We start from the raw sequence: 16978 nt of genomic DNA on the forward strand, positions 1-16978 counted from the left end.
GCCTATGCCATATTGACAGTACATCTGTATTATACGCTGGTACACCATACATGTGTTTCCTTGTGTGTAAAGTCCCATTTCCCTCTGTTGTTCCTCTTAATAACGCCTATCAAGCACTTTATGACAGACTAACGTTGATATACCTCATTATACTGCAGTTTGCAAACATAACGCATTAAGAAAATATGTGGTAATAAGGAACAACAGCAAGGTGCTCGATGCGCAAAACATTTTCACCGAGGACATACAAAAGAAGGTCACTGACGGGCAGCAGACCGTTATTTATTGTTGTCCTTAACCCTATTGTTCTTGTGCATATTTTATTACAAAAGCGATGTCAAAAACACGAAATTATGAGTAACGAGCACTTGAGTAAAAACAAAAAGGCAGCTTTCAGACCACACAACCCAAACTTGTATCGCAGTCACAAACTTATGGAGCAAAGATAAGTGTAAACAGAAACTTACAAGTCCAAGGGAACATTTATTTTGATGGTTAGCTGGCGACCTCAAGCTAGTGTTGAAGGTAGCCATGGAGGCTAACTAACGTTAGCTGGTGGTAAGCAGCGCCAGAGCCTTAAATGCTCATCGAGCAGTCAACAGTTGGCTCTTGCTGGGTCGCTGTGAACACGCTTGGTAATAAAAGTCGCACAAGTGCACTTTAATACCTCATAAAAAACATTTCCGACCACCGCAGTTTAATACTTTTGCAACTGTGCTTTCCAAAGCCACATAAATCAGTTTGTTTCAAACTTCCGCGTCCACTCTTCCCGTCTTGCGGAGCTTCTTCCCCTGTGGTACCCGGACTAAAGGCACTTCAATCAAGGAGGCGAAGACAAATCGAGGAAACTTAGCCGGCGAGAGAGCGACGACTCTTCCTGCAAGTCCCTTCCTCTGTTTACAGTCGCCGAGCTCTTCGTTAGCGACTCCTCGGTCCGCGTACTTATTCATCGCTCTCACGTGAAAATCTGAGCAATAAACTTTGGCCAAGCGGTAGTTGTGAGGCTGGGGCCGCCATACTTCATACGCAAGGTGGTTTACAGAAATATGTGGGTGGGGCGACGCGTGACGTCACTTGCGTGCGTGGGCTAGTACATGGGGATCAGGGCAGAGGTTTTATTATGCTGGGAGAGCAAGAGGAAGGAAGAGCTGCCCTGCAACTCCACTGAGACTGAGACAGCACTCAGAGACCAGGTGAAGGTACACCCACCAAACCCTGCTAGTCCTGATATGTGATCTTTTAAAGAATTGAAAGTGTAAGATTTTAAATTTCTGCCGTACATATATATGCTTTTTATTTTTCTTATCCCTGAATTGCACGTACTGATAAGCTTTAAATAAGCCAATTATTTAAAAATGATATATCAGTTGTTAGCTTACTTTATCCACTGTTCAGTAGTAATAAGTTAGTGCTGTCTTTTATGTATAAACATTTTGAAGGTGCACATAAAATTATGCTTATGCCAGATCAGCAGAGCAGTGTCTGCTACACTTACACTACGTTATTGTTATTGCTAATGGGACAAGCTTGCATAAAATACATGATCTAAAAACCATTGTGAAGTTTGAATTATCCTGGCGTGCTTCTCCTTTCTGTTTCTTCACTGCTCAACAAAACAGACCACGCTGAGAGGTAATGAAAATTATAGAAAATTTATTGCATACATCAGTTTTTGTATAACCTTCACACGGTATCAAAAGTGTTCCACTATACCTCTGTAAATCTTAAGAACAGCTGCTCAAGTGATTTCTGCAGTATTTTAAAAGTTACTCATACTTGTCATTAGCAGTCAAACAGTGATCAGCAGTTTTTTTTATTAATAACAGTTGAAATGCCCATCAGGCTGCCATGATAGAGAGGTTTCTGTGACAAAAGGCCAGTTTGGTCTTCAGGTAGGTGGTCAGTCCCTGACATAGATGCTCGGCATGGTCTTGATTTTGGTGACAATTTGGATTTGTGTTGTCTAACCTTCCTGTTCCAACAGCTTCTGTTGCGTCAACATTACAATCTCCTCCATCACCTCTGGTTTCAAGATGTCCTTGACCTGCAGAGAGTGTAGGGTGGGGAATAGTAGATCAGCTGCACTGAAAGAAACTGGTCATTTAAGTCACCACTGTTAAAACAACAGAGTCATAGTTGAGAACCACAATAAATTGTTTTCCAGAAGTGTTGCCCAGGAGCTGTGGGTTTCCAATATGGCCACCAGATGGCACAATACATCATAGAAAAGTCTGCTTTTTTTATTGCAGAGTGTTTGTTGCCACTGTTTCACATTTGTGAGACAGCAGGTACAATTCAAAAACAACTGCAGGCTGTTAAAAACTGACTTTCCTGATCGTCATTACGGTGCAACTTACCTGATGCTGAAGTGAAGATTCATAGCAATAGAGAACACTGGTGTCATACAAAAGGACCTTGTGTGCAGCTAATGCTAGCAGGCAGTTTCTCAACCGTGAAATCACCTCTCGATCTGACAGGCTAACAGGCTGAAAGGACAGAGACAAGAGACGCACAAAAAAATAGGATCAAAATGTGCAGAGAAACACACATATAGATACAGTAAATTCAAATTAATACAAACCAAGTACTACATCTTTGCAGTTCACTTACATAATACACTATTAAGGCGTTCAAACAAGACCAGATACATTTCTCAAAGTGTAAGTGTCAATAAAATTATCTTTTAATGATTCTGTCCCCACCTCCAAACTGCTTCACTGTTAGCTTCATAGTTTATAGATAAATGAAATTATTAAATATCGCTCTTTGTGAATCCTGTACCCACCTCCAAACTGGTGTAGAAGCCCCCAGCCTCTTCCTCCTGTTGTCCCGGTGTGGGATACAACCACACAAAACCATTATTCCCAAGGATGATGGATGCACCACATGGCAGATTGTGGAAGTGTGTTTTCTGCCTCTTGATCAGAGAAGGGGAAAGCTGTACCAGCACTCCTTGACCCAACTAATGGTCAGGGAAAATAGAGACAGGATATTAGGTGAAATGAGGACTGTCTCTAAAGAATGACATGTCAAACTTCAAAGTGTAATCGCTAAGACGTTAATTCTTGGTTATGGAAATGTGATTTTTGTTTTAGTTTTTTTGTTGTTGTTGTTTTATGGATGTTCTCAATTATGTATTAGTTGGTTACTGAACCAAAAACAGTTAATCTTATGCTAAACCACAGTTTTGATGCATGTGCAAATGCAATTGGGTACCCTTACTTTTCCATACTTTAAACTACGCGTGTGAAGCGATAGGGCTCCATCTGAGAAGACAGACTGCACCTCTGCCTGAAAGCACAGGACAAAAGCAACAAAGACATTATGGATAAAATAATTATGAGATGGATCAGCTATTTAAAGATTGTAATAAACTATTAGTTACACTGATGAGATCGCCCTCCTGAAGGTATTCTCTCATGGTGAGCTCATCTTCTGCCGATCTTCTCCTCTGAAAGAGAAAATCAAAAATATTTTAACAATAAATAAAAGTTGGGTTTTGATCCCATTCCCCTGTCTTTCTGCTTAATGCTGGTTCAGCTAACAATGTAATAAACAGATCACTTCTCCCATTGGATCACATTTTCCAATATCTCACCAGCTCTCCTCCAGGCAGATTGACAGAAGACAGCAACAGGACAGAGTCCAGCCGGGAGTTGGTCTCCACCTTCCACCGTTTCTGTTGTACCTAAACATATCACAATAAAAACAAACATATGTTTTACTGATCTTAATAACATGTAAGGAATATCAAACATCACACAGGAGAAGAGACATGGAGGGAGTGCTTCACCTCTGTAATTCTTCCAACCACCACGTCTCCAACCTCACCGTTGAACCTGCGACACAAAAACAATCACATCAATCCTGCAAAAGCAGCAGTCAATAAACTCATTAAAATCTGAGCACACGTCGGTTCACTTCCTCTAGGCCCACTTCACTGTTTGACCTCAATTTAATCACTCACCTGGTCTTAAGTGGTCTGACACAGATCAGCTTGTCTACTCTCTGCACTTCTCCAGCGACTGAAGCCGTCAGCTTGTCTTCATCAACATAGGTACCATGACCCCTGGGGATGAATGGTGTATAGCACTGATGAATTATACTGCCAAACACGACTGAAAAGCTGGGTTAACAGTGACCTCCAGATGGTGCTCATAGACAACACAGCTCCTATTTTTGAGCATTAAATGATGATTTTGTTCCTGGTAAGTGTCCATATCAGCATTGAAGTTAAGATTGTGTATTTCACAAAGTGGAAGTGGAGGATTTACTCTACTCATTGTTGGTGGCAGACCAGACAGGCTGAGTATAGGCCTATGTTTTACATTTTTCACAAACCTGTCACCAACTAAACCGGTATTACTATGGAAGGAGCACAAGTTTTAAAGAGATCACGCTGGTGCAACCTGTAGCTTTTAACTGTGTGTAAATAATTTTGCAACAAAGACTAGACTTTTTGTCTTAACAAATAAGACACCAGTACTAGAACCGCTACCACAGACACAGCAAGCTACCGGTCCATCACCGGCACGCCAGTCGGCACATACCTCATGAAACCAGCGTCTGAAGTGATAACATCGCCTGGGACGACTAGATCTTTACGGTCGAAAGAAGAAACTGACACTGGTTTTCGGATAGTTGGTAATCTCATGTCAGCAGCCATGCTTACTTTTGTTCCTCTTCTTCTCCTCCTTCCCTCTCTTGCAATCGGCAAGTAGCTAAACGTGTTTTACCGCCACCTACCGAAATATGAGCCTCAATGTTTTTTCTCTACCTAACGTTACTGAGGCTTTAAAAACTGCTCAGTAAGTCCAGCAACATGCAAGAAATAGAAGATACTCTAAAGCATTAATTAGACAGCTTGCTAGGCTAGGAAACTAGCAAACTTCTTCTTCTTCTTCCTCCTCTTCTTCTTCTTCTTCTTGCTTCTTCTTATTGCTATATCGGCATTAAAGGTTATTTCTTTTATAAATTGTGTGTTTGTATATAAATATAAACATAAATTTAAAAATATATATATACATAGAGAGAGAGAGAGAGAGAGAGACTGGTACATATATGAGAGAGAGAGAGAAATCATGATCCACATCCACAGGGAGAAAATCTGTGGTGCATTCCACTGGGATGTGGGGATTTCTAATCCATACTGGGCACAGATGTTCCTGTACACTACTCCAGACACTTGGTTATGCCTCTCAGCGTCCCAGCTGTCCCAGCTTTCCTCTTGCACCGTGCTACTATGAGCCTGACTGTCTCAGGGACAACTTTGCACAGCCTGCACTATTAGATCTTAGGCATTAGGGCCTTTCTCTTCTTTTAGCGGTACGATTTCTTAAAGTTAGTCTTAGTATTCCGCCTGCATATCTGATAACATTGCCATGTCTACTATGGGTGATCACCTTGCATACTCATCATAACCCCTTCAAGATGTCCCGTACATCTGCTATCCTGCCTTCTGGTAACTTTGCCCCTGAGTCCTGATCAGTTTCCTCTCTTTTCCACCATGCACCCACATATCCAGTCTTTGAAATCCTAATGTCCTCACTGTAACTTTAGTTATATTTCTCTCCCTCATGTTCGGTGATAGTCTTGTTTGTAGTGTCAGGGGTCTAATCCTGAGGACCTTTATTGGGTTGCCTTGTCTGGGATTTGAACCCCCGGTTGGCTGTGCCATCCAGCTGCATGCTATTTCCACAAAGACAAAATATAAAGATATAAAGACAATAAAACAGGTTAAAAGATGTAGATATACGAACAGTAGCACATGTGCAAGTTGATTAAAACATTAAATAACACATTTACGATACATATTAAAGTTTTATGCATAGAGAGCCTCATACAGTGGATGTATTGTTATACCAAATTTGTTTACAGAGCTGGGACATAAACTGGTACATGATGAGTTCAGTAACAAATGATGAAAATGCGTTTTTCTTGCAGGGTTTGAAGACATTTTATTCTTACACCACCAGATGTCAGCGCCGAGCCACGTTGGCTTCGACTCAACCTTGGATTCACATAACGGAGAGATGACGTCAGATGTCAACACGACGCAAACTTCTTCCCCGTAGCCAATCAGCTTTGAGTTTCGTAGACTCTTGTAAAGATGGCGACCGTGAGGCACAGAGGAGTGAAAACTGGACACTTTGCTATTATTAAACACCGCTGGTCCAGACACCGTAAGGACTGATACGGCAGCGGGAGTCAAAGTTAATCGACCTATTTGTCAGCCGCAGCACGCCGTTTGTTGCTGTATGTTGTCGCCGCGGACCTGGTTGCTTTTGTTTTCGGTTACGCTGCCGTTGCACATTAGCTTCAACTTGGAAATCCAGTGCTAGCCCGGAGCTAGCTGTGTAGCTCCGTCGGCTGCTTGGAAATTTCTGCATGGCATCTATGGATTGATAGCCTGACCAGGGTAAACGCTGGACTGCCTATACCTATTCAAAGTTTGTTTTTTTTTCACAGAAAGCGCCGCTCCATGAGTCGCTTGGATTAAAAAAAAAAAAAAACACTTTAGGAGGAATAAGGGGCACCGACGACCTGGCATTGCGACACTGTTTGCAGTGTCGAGGCGCAGAGAGTTTGCAGTCATGTATTTTCTCACCGGCTGGCCCCGGAGGCTGCTTTGTCCGCTGAGGAGCGAAGAGGAGCCTTTCCACATCCAGCCCAGCTCCCAGAGGTTTTACTTCGCCGTGCTGTCAGAGACGCAGCTGAGCATCTGGTTCAGTCGGGTAAGTGAACCAGCTGCAGCTTCACTTCATGTCATGCTCATGAACTCAGCTGTACAGACAGAAATAATGCGCGTACCGCTGCTTTCATTTCGGCAAAGGTGAGCATGGTGCATTGAACCTGCTTCAAACACTACAACCGCCGTTATTATTATTATTTTTTTTCTTTTTACACGCGTACTATTACTGCGTGGCAATCTGGCTGACCGCCTTTCATGTTTATTAAAAGCACAGCTAATAAACACGGAGAGCAAAATGGTGTCGTAAGCGACGAGCAAACTGAAGGTATTCACGCTGATGTGCTGCCAGATACACACCTACTGCAAAGATGACAGGTGACTTTGTTGCGCATCATAACAGGTTGAGTGTATCCGCATACGTGTGCCTGTCACAGAGACGGTAGTGCATTTCATCACTACATTGTATGTGAATTGAGTTGCTTCCATTTACTCCCTCATTCATGACAAAGGGTTGGTGGCGTTTCATCTTTGTAGCCCCAGGAACTGAAGTTCACCTGATGAATGCTTTATGTCAGGCAGAGGGCAGTTCACCTCCCCCGGGGGATATGTAATCTGGTCGCATTTTTCGGGTACATTCAGTACTTTGGGTGAAATGTTTCTATTTTTTTACCACACTGCTTCAAAAGGCGTTTCAAGTTCAAAGTTTAAGTTATTATCAGCATGGGATTTCCGGTGATGTTTAAAACAAATAGTCACTGAGTGTGTGCTGTGGTATGTTCTGTCAGGCAGCAGCTCAATAGGCTGCCAGAGTTAAATGATTGATGAAAACAATCAAGCCAGCACATCATTTGATCCCTTTATTTTCATTCTTTCCCCCACAGCAGCATAAGACAGACGGAAAATTTCACAGTTACTCTGGAACAAAGTTGCTTTTTTCGAAAAGGCTTCTGTGTAGTTGAAAGCCAATGTTGACTTCCTCGCTTTTTGTGTTTTTATATGAGTCTTTTCAAACAGATGATGAATTTTATCTTGGCTTTGTACAGGAACTCTTGAGCCAAGGCCTTTATCAGTCACATTCATTTAATTGATATGAGCTTTTCACATAATGGGTCCTGTGTTGAAACCCCTTCCCTGACTAAATCACAAACTCTTTCATCCACCGTCACATCCAAAACAGCTGGTTAAACTGATTCCATTACAGCTCCTGCACTTGCTGGTCTAGAGCCAAGGGAACTGTGATGTTACATCATGATGCCATAAACCCGTCATTTGCATAAGCTGACCAGAATCATTGCGTGACCATTGATTTCACTCGAGTGAGACATGGGCGTTAAACTACAGAAGTTAATGGCAATACTTTAAGCCAGTAGTTTGTCAAAGTGATGAATGCTCTAATGGCAATCTTAACCGCGAGAGAAATGCAAATATTTAAAACTTCAAAGACAAGCTAGATATAGGAGGAATCCATATTTTCCAAACCAATGGAATAAATCATTGACAAGTTGACAAAAACCTTAAAAAGTAGTCTATAGTGAGTACAAATGCAAGGACTTTAAAAAGTGGTGCTGAGCACCTAAAAATGATAAATAAATTTTGACTTGTTGTGGTCGATACTGTGATACAGAATTTCCACTCACCAGGGTTTTGAGGCAATGTGCAAAATGGCAGTAGCTACCACAGATGATTATCTGGATTTATTTGCTCACAGGATATTTAAACTTCCAGACAATAATGTTGTCCATCTGTGTGGCTGTTACATAATTTTTCATTAGGCAACTCCTGCACCAAGTCAAGTAACAGTTCAACTTTCAGTTTCGTGGAAATGCAGAATCACTCATGAAATCTTAGCACTGATTCCAATGCCAGCATGTGATCTAGTCGAAAAGTCCTGTAGCTTTTCGAACACAGCACTATGCTGTGAACTGTATAGTCATGTCCTCATTAGTTTGAGGACATCAGATTTTGCCATGCATTTAATCTGAAAAGCTGCAGCTGAGCACATTGTTTAATGCAGTCTGTGTTCCACATGGATTGTATATTGTTGAGATGTAGTAACAATGGATCAGGGGCAGTCATTTCCTGAGGCCCACACAGGATGTGACCGTGTTTTGTTTCCCCTCTTCCTTAAGAACTTTACCTGCCTGTGAGTATCAATAAGGCGTCCGGGAAAAGGGTAATCTTAGGAATGTCAATTGGAACGGCCTCTTCCTCCTGACACGCACCATTCACATCTGTTGTGTCCATTGTGCCCGTTCAGTTCAGTATCCATCCCAACTCAACACACAGGGATGCAGTAGAGGCGCTTGTTTGCTCCATTATTTTAAGTTCTATATTTCCTAAATACATTTAAATACATTCTTAATGCAAACATATTGCACATTTGACAATATATTAATACAATATCAGCATTAGGATATTAAATTAGATATAGTGTGGGAAATGGGTCATTACAATGTGATGAAATACAATCAGTATTTCCCTTACTTATTCTAAATGCTGTTACAATTGTGACACAGTTTTATCTGAGAAAATAATTCAAAATAATCTATGTTATAAATGTTGGGGTTTTTTTGTCACGTGAAAGAAAATTATTTCTTTCTGTCATGGTTCATATCATAGCATGATTTGGAGTGGAGATAGACTTTCCATAGATATTGTTTTCTGCTGTTTAAAGTGGTGAATGTAGGTGATTGTAAATCTGCCGTTTCTCATCTTTCATTTTGTAACCAGGTCTACTCTCTTTAATCCCATCTATCCTCAACCTTGGCCAGTGCAGCCTGAGCCCGGCTAGTTCAGTCAAGGCATTATTACTAAGCCGTGCAGCACAGTAGCTCTGCCTTGTAGCCATTATGTTCTGTCACCCTGCTACGGGGGGGGGGGGGGGGGGGGTTATACTGCACAGGATGTCTAGGAATAGAGATGGTCTGTGTTGGTGTGGCAGTGCTATTATGCAATAGTACCACCAGAGTTGGCTCTGGGTGTCTGTGAAAATTAGCATGTTGTGTGTGCATGTGTGCGTATTGTTTGCACATAGTTGTTTGTGAGAAATCCTTTATGCTTCCCTGGGATTTCTTTAGTTACACCAAGTGACTGCAAGACAGTGTGGTAGAGCATGAGAAATGGCACGAGTCACATCTGCCCTACAAAGCATTTCATCTTTAGCTCAGTTAGATTCGTGTATTTTGGTTCTTAATTCATGTCATTCAAACTCAGGTCCTTCTGGGTCACTTTTTACTGCTGGCAGGTTTGCCTGTGTGTTAACGGGCAAGTTGATTAGGGTTAGTTTTTTGGTTTTAGAGGAATTTATAACACTTGCATGTAAAGCTTTTATTGCACTTAACATTTGTTCTCGTGATTTTGGTTGTCAGCCTGTCTCTCCTCTACTCTGCTCTGTGTGAGTGGTGAAACAGGCAGCAGAGGAGAGGAGTGAAAACATGACATTAAAGGACAGCAAAACACCATATAGTCTCTGCAGTTTATTAGATGTAGATGTGAACCTCAAATTAATGGTGAGAATAGCCAATGTGCTGAAGTACAGAGACAAAACTAAACTGCCCTGATTCTCAGAGCCTGCTACATACGCCGCTCAATTGAGCTGCTACCATATGTGGTAGATGTGTGTGTTTATTCCTATAACTTACAGATTTCCTAATGGGTTTTCTCTTTCTGTCTCCCAGTGAGTGAGCTTCACCAGTGCAGGTATCACTGGCATTAAGTTTTAATTCTACGAAAGGGACACTGTAGGGTAGAAATACTTAAAGCCCGCTCTCTCATTACAGTGACTGGGTACAAGGTCTAATGTTGCATAGTTAGCATTACATGTGATATTTCCCTGCTTTTGTTACCAAACTAAAGCCATTCAGTTAACTGTGTCCTGGTTTTCTCTTAATGTCAAGGACTGTTACATGTCTGACTGAAAACAGACTTAGCTGCCTTACTTTAGAATATACAGGACCATCATATTCTTTTGATAATTTGGCTCAAAAATGATTATGCTGCAGTTTCTTACTTCCTATTTCTGTGTCTGGAATAAAAAGAGATCAGCCAAATGGTAGCACCAAGCTAAAGAAACGTGTTTACCAGCCTCATGTTATTTGCCAAGAAAGGAGGCAAATTAGCAGTCACACAACTCTGTTAGATATATTTACAGCATGATTAAGTATTAATTCAACTTCAGTAATAAAATTGCATTGCATAGTAAAACTGTACAGCTTTACAACAAGAATGAACTGTGAATTATCAGCAGGGAATTTCCACTGGTTGATGAATAATGCCAGTGGCAGACTGAATTATACTTTGCCAGGTGTTGAGGTTTCTGGTGAACAATAAATGACTTCATTACCATTTCTCATCTTCAACAGCTTAAGTTACACATTTATATAAATCATAAGTTACCCTCTGCTTCTTATTTTACTGCAGATCATAAACAGATTTGTAGAGAACAAGGGCAGACAGTGGAAGATGCAAACCTACAATAGTGTTATATTAGGGGATGGGAATTAACTGGTGATGTTGATTGTTCTGTGATCCAGACAAATATCGGCCATAGTGATTCAGAGGTAGAGGCAAATTAAGGACAACAGCCTCAGGCAAAGTCTGTTCATCTGTCTGTCCGTGTCGCATGGTGTAAAGAATAGCGTGAACATGCTTTTGAAATATATTTTTTTCAGAATAAATGAGCCTCGCAAGGTAAAACTGGGCAGTGTAGCAGTAGCCAGGTATCATAGCCATCCCATTATTTTGAAACAGAATTTGATTTGTATTGTTTTGTATTGCCAGTGAACCTACATTTAAGCAGTTAAATGAGAGGCAACAAATCTCCTTCCAGCATGCTAGTGCTAAATATCAAATGTCAATCATCACTGCAAATATTATAATGCTTCCAAATGTCACTCTTTCAGCATGTTTAAAAAATGATTCAACTGAATATATATTTTTAATAAATGGTGGTGTGTTGCTGTGAAAAAGGGACATTGGACCCCAAAATATTTTCAGTCTAACAATGATTAGTTTTATTTTAATTAGCTGAATTTATAGTGTGAGAAAGATCTTAAATTAACACAAAGATGGAGCTAAACTTCTTTTATACAAATTATAAATAACAGCAGTTTGAAAATCGTAATAAGACTGCTTTAAGTTAACATTTTTTCATTCCAGTTAATTTGTGCAAGTTCTGTACCATTTTTAAGCTCAACTGTGAGCTTTAATAAAACTGAAATGTTTACATTGCAACTCGCATGCTTCATTTTTCATGTGATAATATACAGTAGATTGCTGATGTTGTCATATGTGGCAATCAGATGACTATGACCAGCAGGATGTTTAAAGTATTCATTTTCTTTCCCATATCCCTGTTCCCCTCCCACAGCCCAGTGTTTTGATAGTCAGCTACATCGAGTCTGCAAAGGCGGCGGCCCAGTTTGGCTTCTACCAGAAGGCAGAATGGAAACCAGACGACTCCATGATAGCTGTGGCGGTAAGTACGGCACTCTACCATCTTATCTCATTTGTGGTTTAATTCATGTCATCTTCTGGAAATCAGGAAAAGAGTGTGGCTTATTGTATTATTGTTCACCCCACATGAAGCTCTGACACTGACAAATTTTATCCTCAAATGTTACTAATCAATTGTAGCTCAGCATTATATTATGATAAAGCCACAAGTCGTCACCAAGAGTAAGATTATGTTTCATGTAATGAAGTGGTAAATGGACTTCACTTATATAGCGCCTTACAATACTTGCCACATTCACTTGCTCACTCACACATTCATGATGGAGGAGTCAGGGATCGAATCACAGACCTTCTGATTAATAGATGATCTGCTCTGCCTCCTGAGCTATAGCTATATTATATATCATAATATTAAGCTTAAATGATTCTCAAAATTGGGTTTCGTCAAGCACCCTATTTATTAATTTCTTTTGCTAAGTAGGGTCAACTGCAGTAATAAATTCCCAATCATACAGTCAAAATCGTAAAGAATAAAATTATTACTTGAAATATTGCACCCATTAGGATTGGTTCCTGGACAGATGAGTATTTGTGAGAGCAGCAGCCTAATCTGTGGTGCACCATCAGGATTGTTAAAGTTGTTGTTGATCATCCACAATATTTCTGGAAGGGGTCAGGGAGTGTGTGGCCGTGTCTGACTAAAGTGAAGATTTGATCATCTTTGTAGTCCACTCACAGTATGATGTTGGTGATAAAAGGTTGAAATGAAATGAAAACACCTGCGTAACAAGCTGCTCTCTTGCACTTTTAGTAGGTGTTATCTAAGGGCTTTGACCAGCAAGCTTCCAGTCATGTATCTCACCTCTTATTCACTGCTTTTCTCACTCTCCTCTCATACTCTCTGCTCTCTGTAACAGGAACCATTCCTCTTACCATTTTGCTAGCACTTTGATTTATTGCATGTGGAGTTTCTGTCAGTGGGTCCAAGATGCTTCAGTAATCATTCACTGACAATAGAATTTCATCAGGACCCTGCTGTTATGTAAAATCACACAGGCAGCTTCCTTGTCGCTGTAGTGTTTTAAAGTAGAATGAGTGTGACAAATGCTTTAAAAAGTAAAATGAAAGTGTAGCTGCACTTCTCTAAACAGCACTTTGCCCTATTTTTACTGTTCCGCTGAGCTCCAGATACAAGGATGGTATTCCCGTGGCAGTGAGAGCAGAACCGAAACACAGTCCCTGAGCTCTCTACATCATGTAACAACCTCACTTTCAATCATACACAGATCATACTGTGTGCAGCAGTGGGACAACAATGTGAAAGTAGTAGTTTTTAAGTGCTATAACATTACTGTAAAGATAATGGAAAGTATTTTTAAGAATAGATCAAGATGATACAGAATTGTAACTGATTGAGTAGAAATAATCTTGTCAATTATTTTTGACTATTTATAAGCACTAGGTACACTGACAGGACTTCTGAGGCAGGACACTGTTAGGAACTCTTCCTGGTAAAATGTGTGTAAGAAAAGGAATGCGATACCTGAAGCTAGACATGCTTTGACTTGCTTCGCCATTACTTCAGGTGTGCATCTCACAAAAGGCCACCAGTATCTCCAGGTTTAGCGCTGCCTGAGTGGCGACTTGCATAACAATTTAAGCTGTGAATGTTTTGATTTAGGCAAATATTGCACCATCTGAAAGTGCACAGTTGGCTCTTAAAGTTAAAACCGATTGGATTCAACAGTAACATCCTGAAATTGCCAAACAGCAGTAATTTGTCTGTAGTAGATAAATCAATAAGGGTCACTAAGCAGACTGGCCTGTGACATTTCAAGATGATAATACTCAGATCCTTCAGTTACACTCTGCTTCTTATCTACAATTGTGTCACACTTTGTCCTCTGCTGATCCCGGTACTTTCTGTCTGACTGGGAGTCAATCAACTCAGAGTGAAACGGTAGTTCTCTCTCAAACAGGCTGTTGTTGTTCTGTGGTTTATAACTGTACTGTCAAAGTATCTCTTTAGTGTACAAAGTGGTGGTAAGATTGGTGTCAGTCACCTTTGCCCTTGAACCTTGACCTTATTTTAACAGGTCAGGTTTGTGAGCGAGTGTTATATTGGGAACAGCCGTCCAAAAGGATCTAGCTACCTCAGCTCTTTTGGGAGATGGAGATTTTTTTGTGTGTGTTTTGAGAATCAGTACAAATTCACCTGAATGCTAAATGTGATAAGAGGGTGATACACAGCCACCCCACCCCCCTCCCCCCTCCCTTTTTTTTCTGATGATGATGATGGAAATTCTCCCCCCTGGATCTTCCTTCCTATCGTTATAAACCCATCCTTGGGTAAACTCTGGAGATGAAGCCAAAACCAAAAGAATATGTAAATTATCAGCCCACAAAGCTTAAAAATTCATGCTCATTTCCATGAAGATGATCCGAGGATGTTCTCACCAGCATGTCTCTGCACGTAAGCCCACACAAGCTTACTGATGTTAGTTTAGCCAGATCTCTCCTCCGCTATCAGCCTCCAGTTGGATCAGTACATCTATTGCAGTTCAGTTTCACGACCATATCTATTTCCCATGAAAATCTACATCATGAAATGTAAATTGTAATTGGTTATGACTGGGTTTATGCATGCAGTACATTATCTATTATCATTTTCAGTCAGCTGTCTATGTTAGCCTTTTTTTTTTTTTCAACACATACCTACATTGCTTTCAAGAGTGAAATTCCACCATCCTTTGACATTTATACTGACCTTGTGGGGCCAATCTTTATAACAGCGATTCCACTCAGGTCAAGAGGATATGCTGCATTATTTGTACATAATTAGTGTATAAACAGTGGTGGTGTTCATAGAGAGACAGCAGGAGTGTCCCTTAAGGCGGCAGTGTACATCATGGCTGGATTTACTGAGATGCTGTTTTCAGGATGGCATGTTAATTATTTTCATGGTGGAATGTAAATCACTCTTATCATGTGTAATCCCTGGTAATAAGCCCTGTCTGTGTGCAGCTACGGTCTTGAATACATGCTGCGAGTTCAGAGAAGGAACAGGCGGATCCTTCATCTGCTCTGTCAAACATGTTGAGGCAGACAAAGGAGTCTGAGCAGTGGTAGTGAAACCAGGCGGCTTATCTTAAGGTCTTCATGTTATGAGTGCGTAATAGAAGCACTGATTCGGCTGGTCGGTGTTGCTTGTGGTGTAATGCCTTTGTTTGACATGTTTCTTGTAATAATTATGATTTTGTTCTAAACAAAAGCAGCACAGCGTTGACATTACTCTCCAGTGTTACAGCCTTGATAAAGAATATCTCAGAAAGAGCATTTTGGCACAGACCGGCGTTGATAATGAGACCCAGATGTGTAGTGATGTAATGCAACGAAAGTATGACACTCCACCTTTGCAAAATTGGGGACAACTGAACTTCACGGTACATCAACCTCTGACATTTTCTGTTGTTACCATTACTCATGATTGTTAGTTGAGCAAACAGCAGCAGCCAAGTTATCTGTGTGAAGGAAGTGTCTCATTTAGTAATCACACACAAGTCAAGTGCTCGAGTCAGCAGATGACTCAATCAGCTTCCAAAGGCCGTGTGATCTGCAACATATAGGACAACTGCCAAGACCAAGAACAGAGGCAAACGGCATCAAAACAACCTCACACAGGGAATTGATTTATTAGAATCATTAGCTTTTACTGGAAAAATCTACTGCTTTGTGTTTGCTTGTATCCATGATTTCAAGTGTGGGGACTGAGTGTGAACTCCCTGGACTATTTAAGTGTTATTAAGAAAGTTTGATAATCTACCTTTTTAGTTTGATTGCATCATGTTAACTACATTTGCAGGAGCTGCACAGAAAAGCCACATTAGTTGGATTAAAAAAATCAACACAGCTCCATTACACTGTGCTCTGGTAAAACCTGTTTGATTGTGTATAAAAATGCAATATGTATAATGTGTCTGAGAATACCAAATTAGCCATGATTAATACCATAACTAAGACTGGGTTTCCTCATATAATCATGCCTGTCAGTCCATTCTCATTTTATGGGACCCGAATATTATTGTACAAATGTTTGTGTTCAGTGGTTTATCAGCTTATCCATGAACACACCAAATATTTTGACTGACTTGTTTTTTTTACACTTGCGATGTGCAAGTTTCTTATACATACACTTGGACATTTAACATTTGGCTAATTTATATTAAAATGCAGCAAATTGATTTGATTAATTAAAAACAGGGCTATAGATCACTTTCTGCAGACCTGTATCCCTGCAATTCAGTGCCATGTAGCTTAGTTATGCTTAGTCAGTACTTCATCAAAAACCTCAACACCCACATCATTTTTTGTAAACACTGCCAGGAAATCCTGTCAAGGACATAAGAAGCTTTTTAGAAGTCAGTGTTTCAGACAACAGCACATTTGTCCCAAAACACCACCACTTGTCCTTGAAGCCATTCTGTTGGACATACTATGTCTGGTGCTCAAGGGGTTGCAACACATACAGGTCTGTATGTGCAAAAGGTACAACAACAATATGAAGTAAAGTTTTCACATTAAAGTATTATGAAAAAAAGGTACGAAGTATATTTATGCCTTTATCAGAAATGTTTTCAAAAGTCCAGAGAATGCCCTAGAAATGAAGGCTGTCGGAAAAACAATGGACGGAAATTTTCAGCGGGCAACGCAGTTTTCAGAGGTCTCTACTGGTGCCGTTTAAAGGCTTTGACTGCCAGTTCATGTCAACAAACAAATGGCAGATTGACTTAAAGTAGACAACATAATTTATTAGTAAATATTAGAGGGATGACC

At 40.5% G+C, this 16978-nt stretch overlaps 3 protein-coding genes across 3 annotated transcripts in view; 1 reads left to right on the forward strand and 2 right to left on the reverse strand.

The window, feature by feature from the left end:
* Positions 1-1040, reverse strand: part of abl1 (c-abl oncogene 1, non-receptor tyrosine kinase) — a 33191-nt gene extending 32151 nt beyond the window's left edge. The window contains exon 1 of the mRNA XM_071467045.1: positions 468-1040. The gene's annotated coding sequence lies outside the window, so the exon portion shown is untranslated. The remainder of the gene's footprint in view (positions 1-467) is intronic.
* A 596-nt stretch (positions 1041-1636) lies between these two features.
* exosc2 (exosome component 2) lies at positions 1637-4712 on the reverse strand. The gene is made up of 9 exons (XM_071465847.1): positions 4551-4712; positions 3968-4069; positions 3794-3839; positions 3599-3688; positions 3386-3451; positions 3223-3291; positions 2786-2962; positions 2358-2486; positions 1637-2044 (listed from the first exon to the last, which is right to left on the reverse strand). The coding sequence occupies exons 1-9, from the start codon at positions 4664-4666 to the stop codon at positions 1964-1966; spliced, it is 876 nt and encodes a 291-aa protein (XP_071321948.1). The 5' UTR covers positions 4667-4712; the 3' UTR covers positions 1637-1963.
* Positions 4713-6094: 1382 nt separating this feature from the next.
* Positions 6095-16978, forward strand: part of ric1 (RIC1 homolog, RAB6A GEF complex partner 1) — a 33628-nt gene continuing 22744 nt past the window's right edge. Inside the window, exons 1-2 of the mRNA XM_071465843.1 lie at positions 6095-6734; positions 12060-12167. Of these exons, the coding sequence (XP_071321944.1) occupies positions 6594-6734; positions 12060-12167 (249 nt within the window). The 5' untranslated portion in view covers positions 6095-6593. The remainder of the gene's footprint in view (positions 6735-12059; positions 12168-16978) is intronic.

Source organism: Trachinotus anak, unplaced genomic scaffold (genome assembly GCF_046630095.1).
Source record: "Trachinotus anak isolate AG129_WGS33_773 ecotype Australia unplaced genomic scaffold, CSIRO_AGI_Tana_v1 ptg000028l, whole genome shotgun sequence".
NCBI lineage: Eukaryota > Metazoa > Chordata > Actinopteri > Carangiformes > Carangidae > Trachinotus > Trachinotus anak.

What these genes read in the sequence shown, in the direction of transcription:
- exosc2 (XM_071465847.1), bottom strand. Translation starts at nt 4,666, where the DNA reads ATGGCTGCTGACATGAGATTACCAACTATCCGAAAACCAGTGTCAGTT. An exon ending in GTAGTTTAAAGTATGGAAAA is followed by an intron (nt 2,963 to 3,222) that starts GTAAGGGTACCC and finishes CCTGACCATTAG; the next exon opens with TTGGGTCAAGGAGTGCTGGT. An exon ending in AATCTTCACTTCAGCATCAG is followed by an intron (nt 2,045 to 2,357) that starts GTAAGTTGCACC and finishes CACTCTCTGCAG; the next exon opens with GTCAAGGACATCTTGAAACC.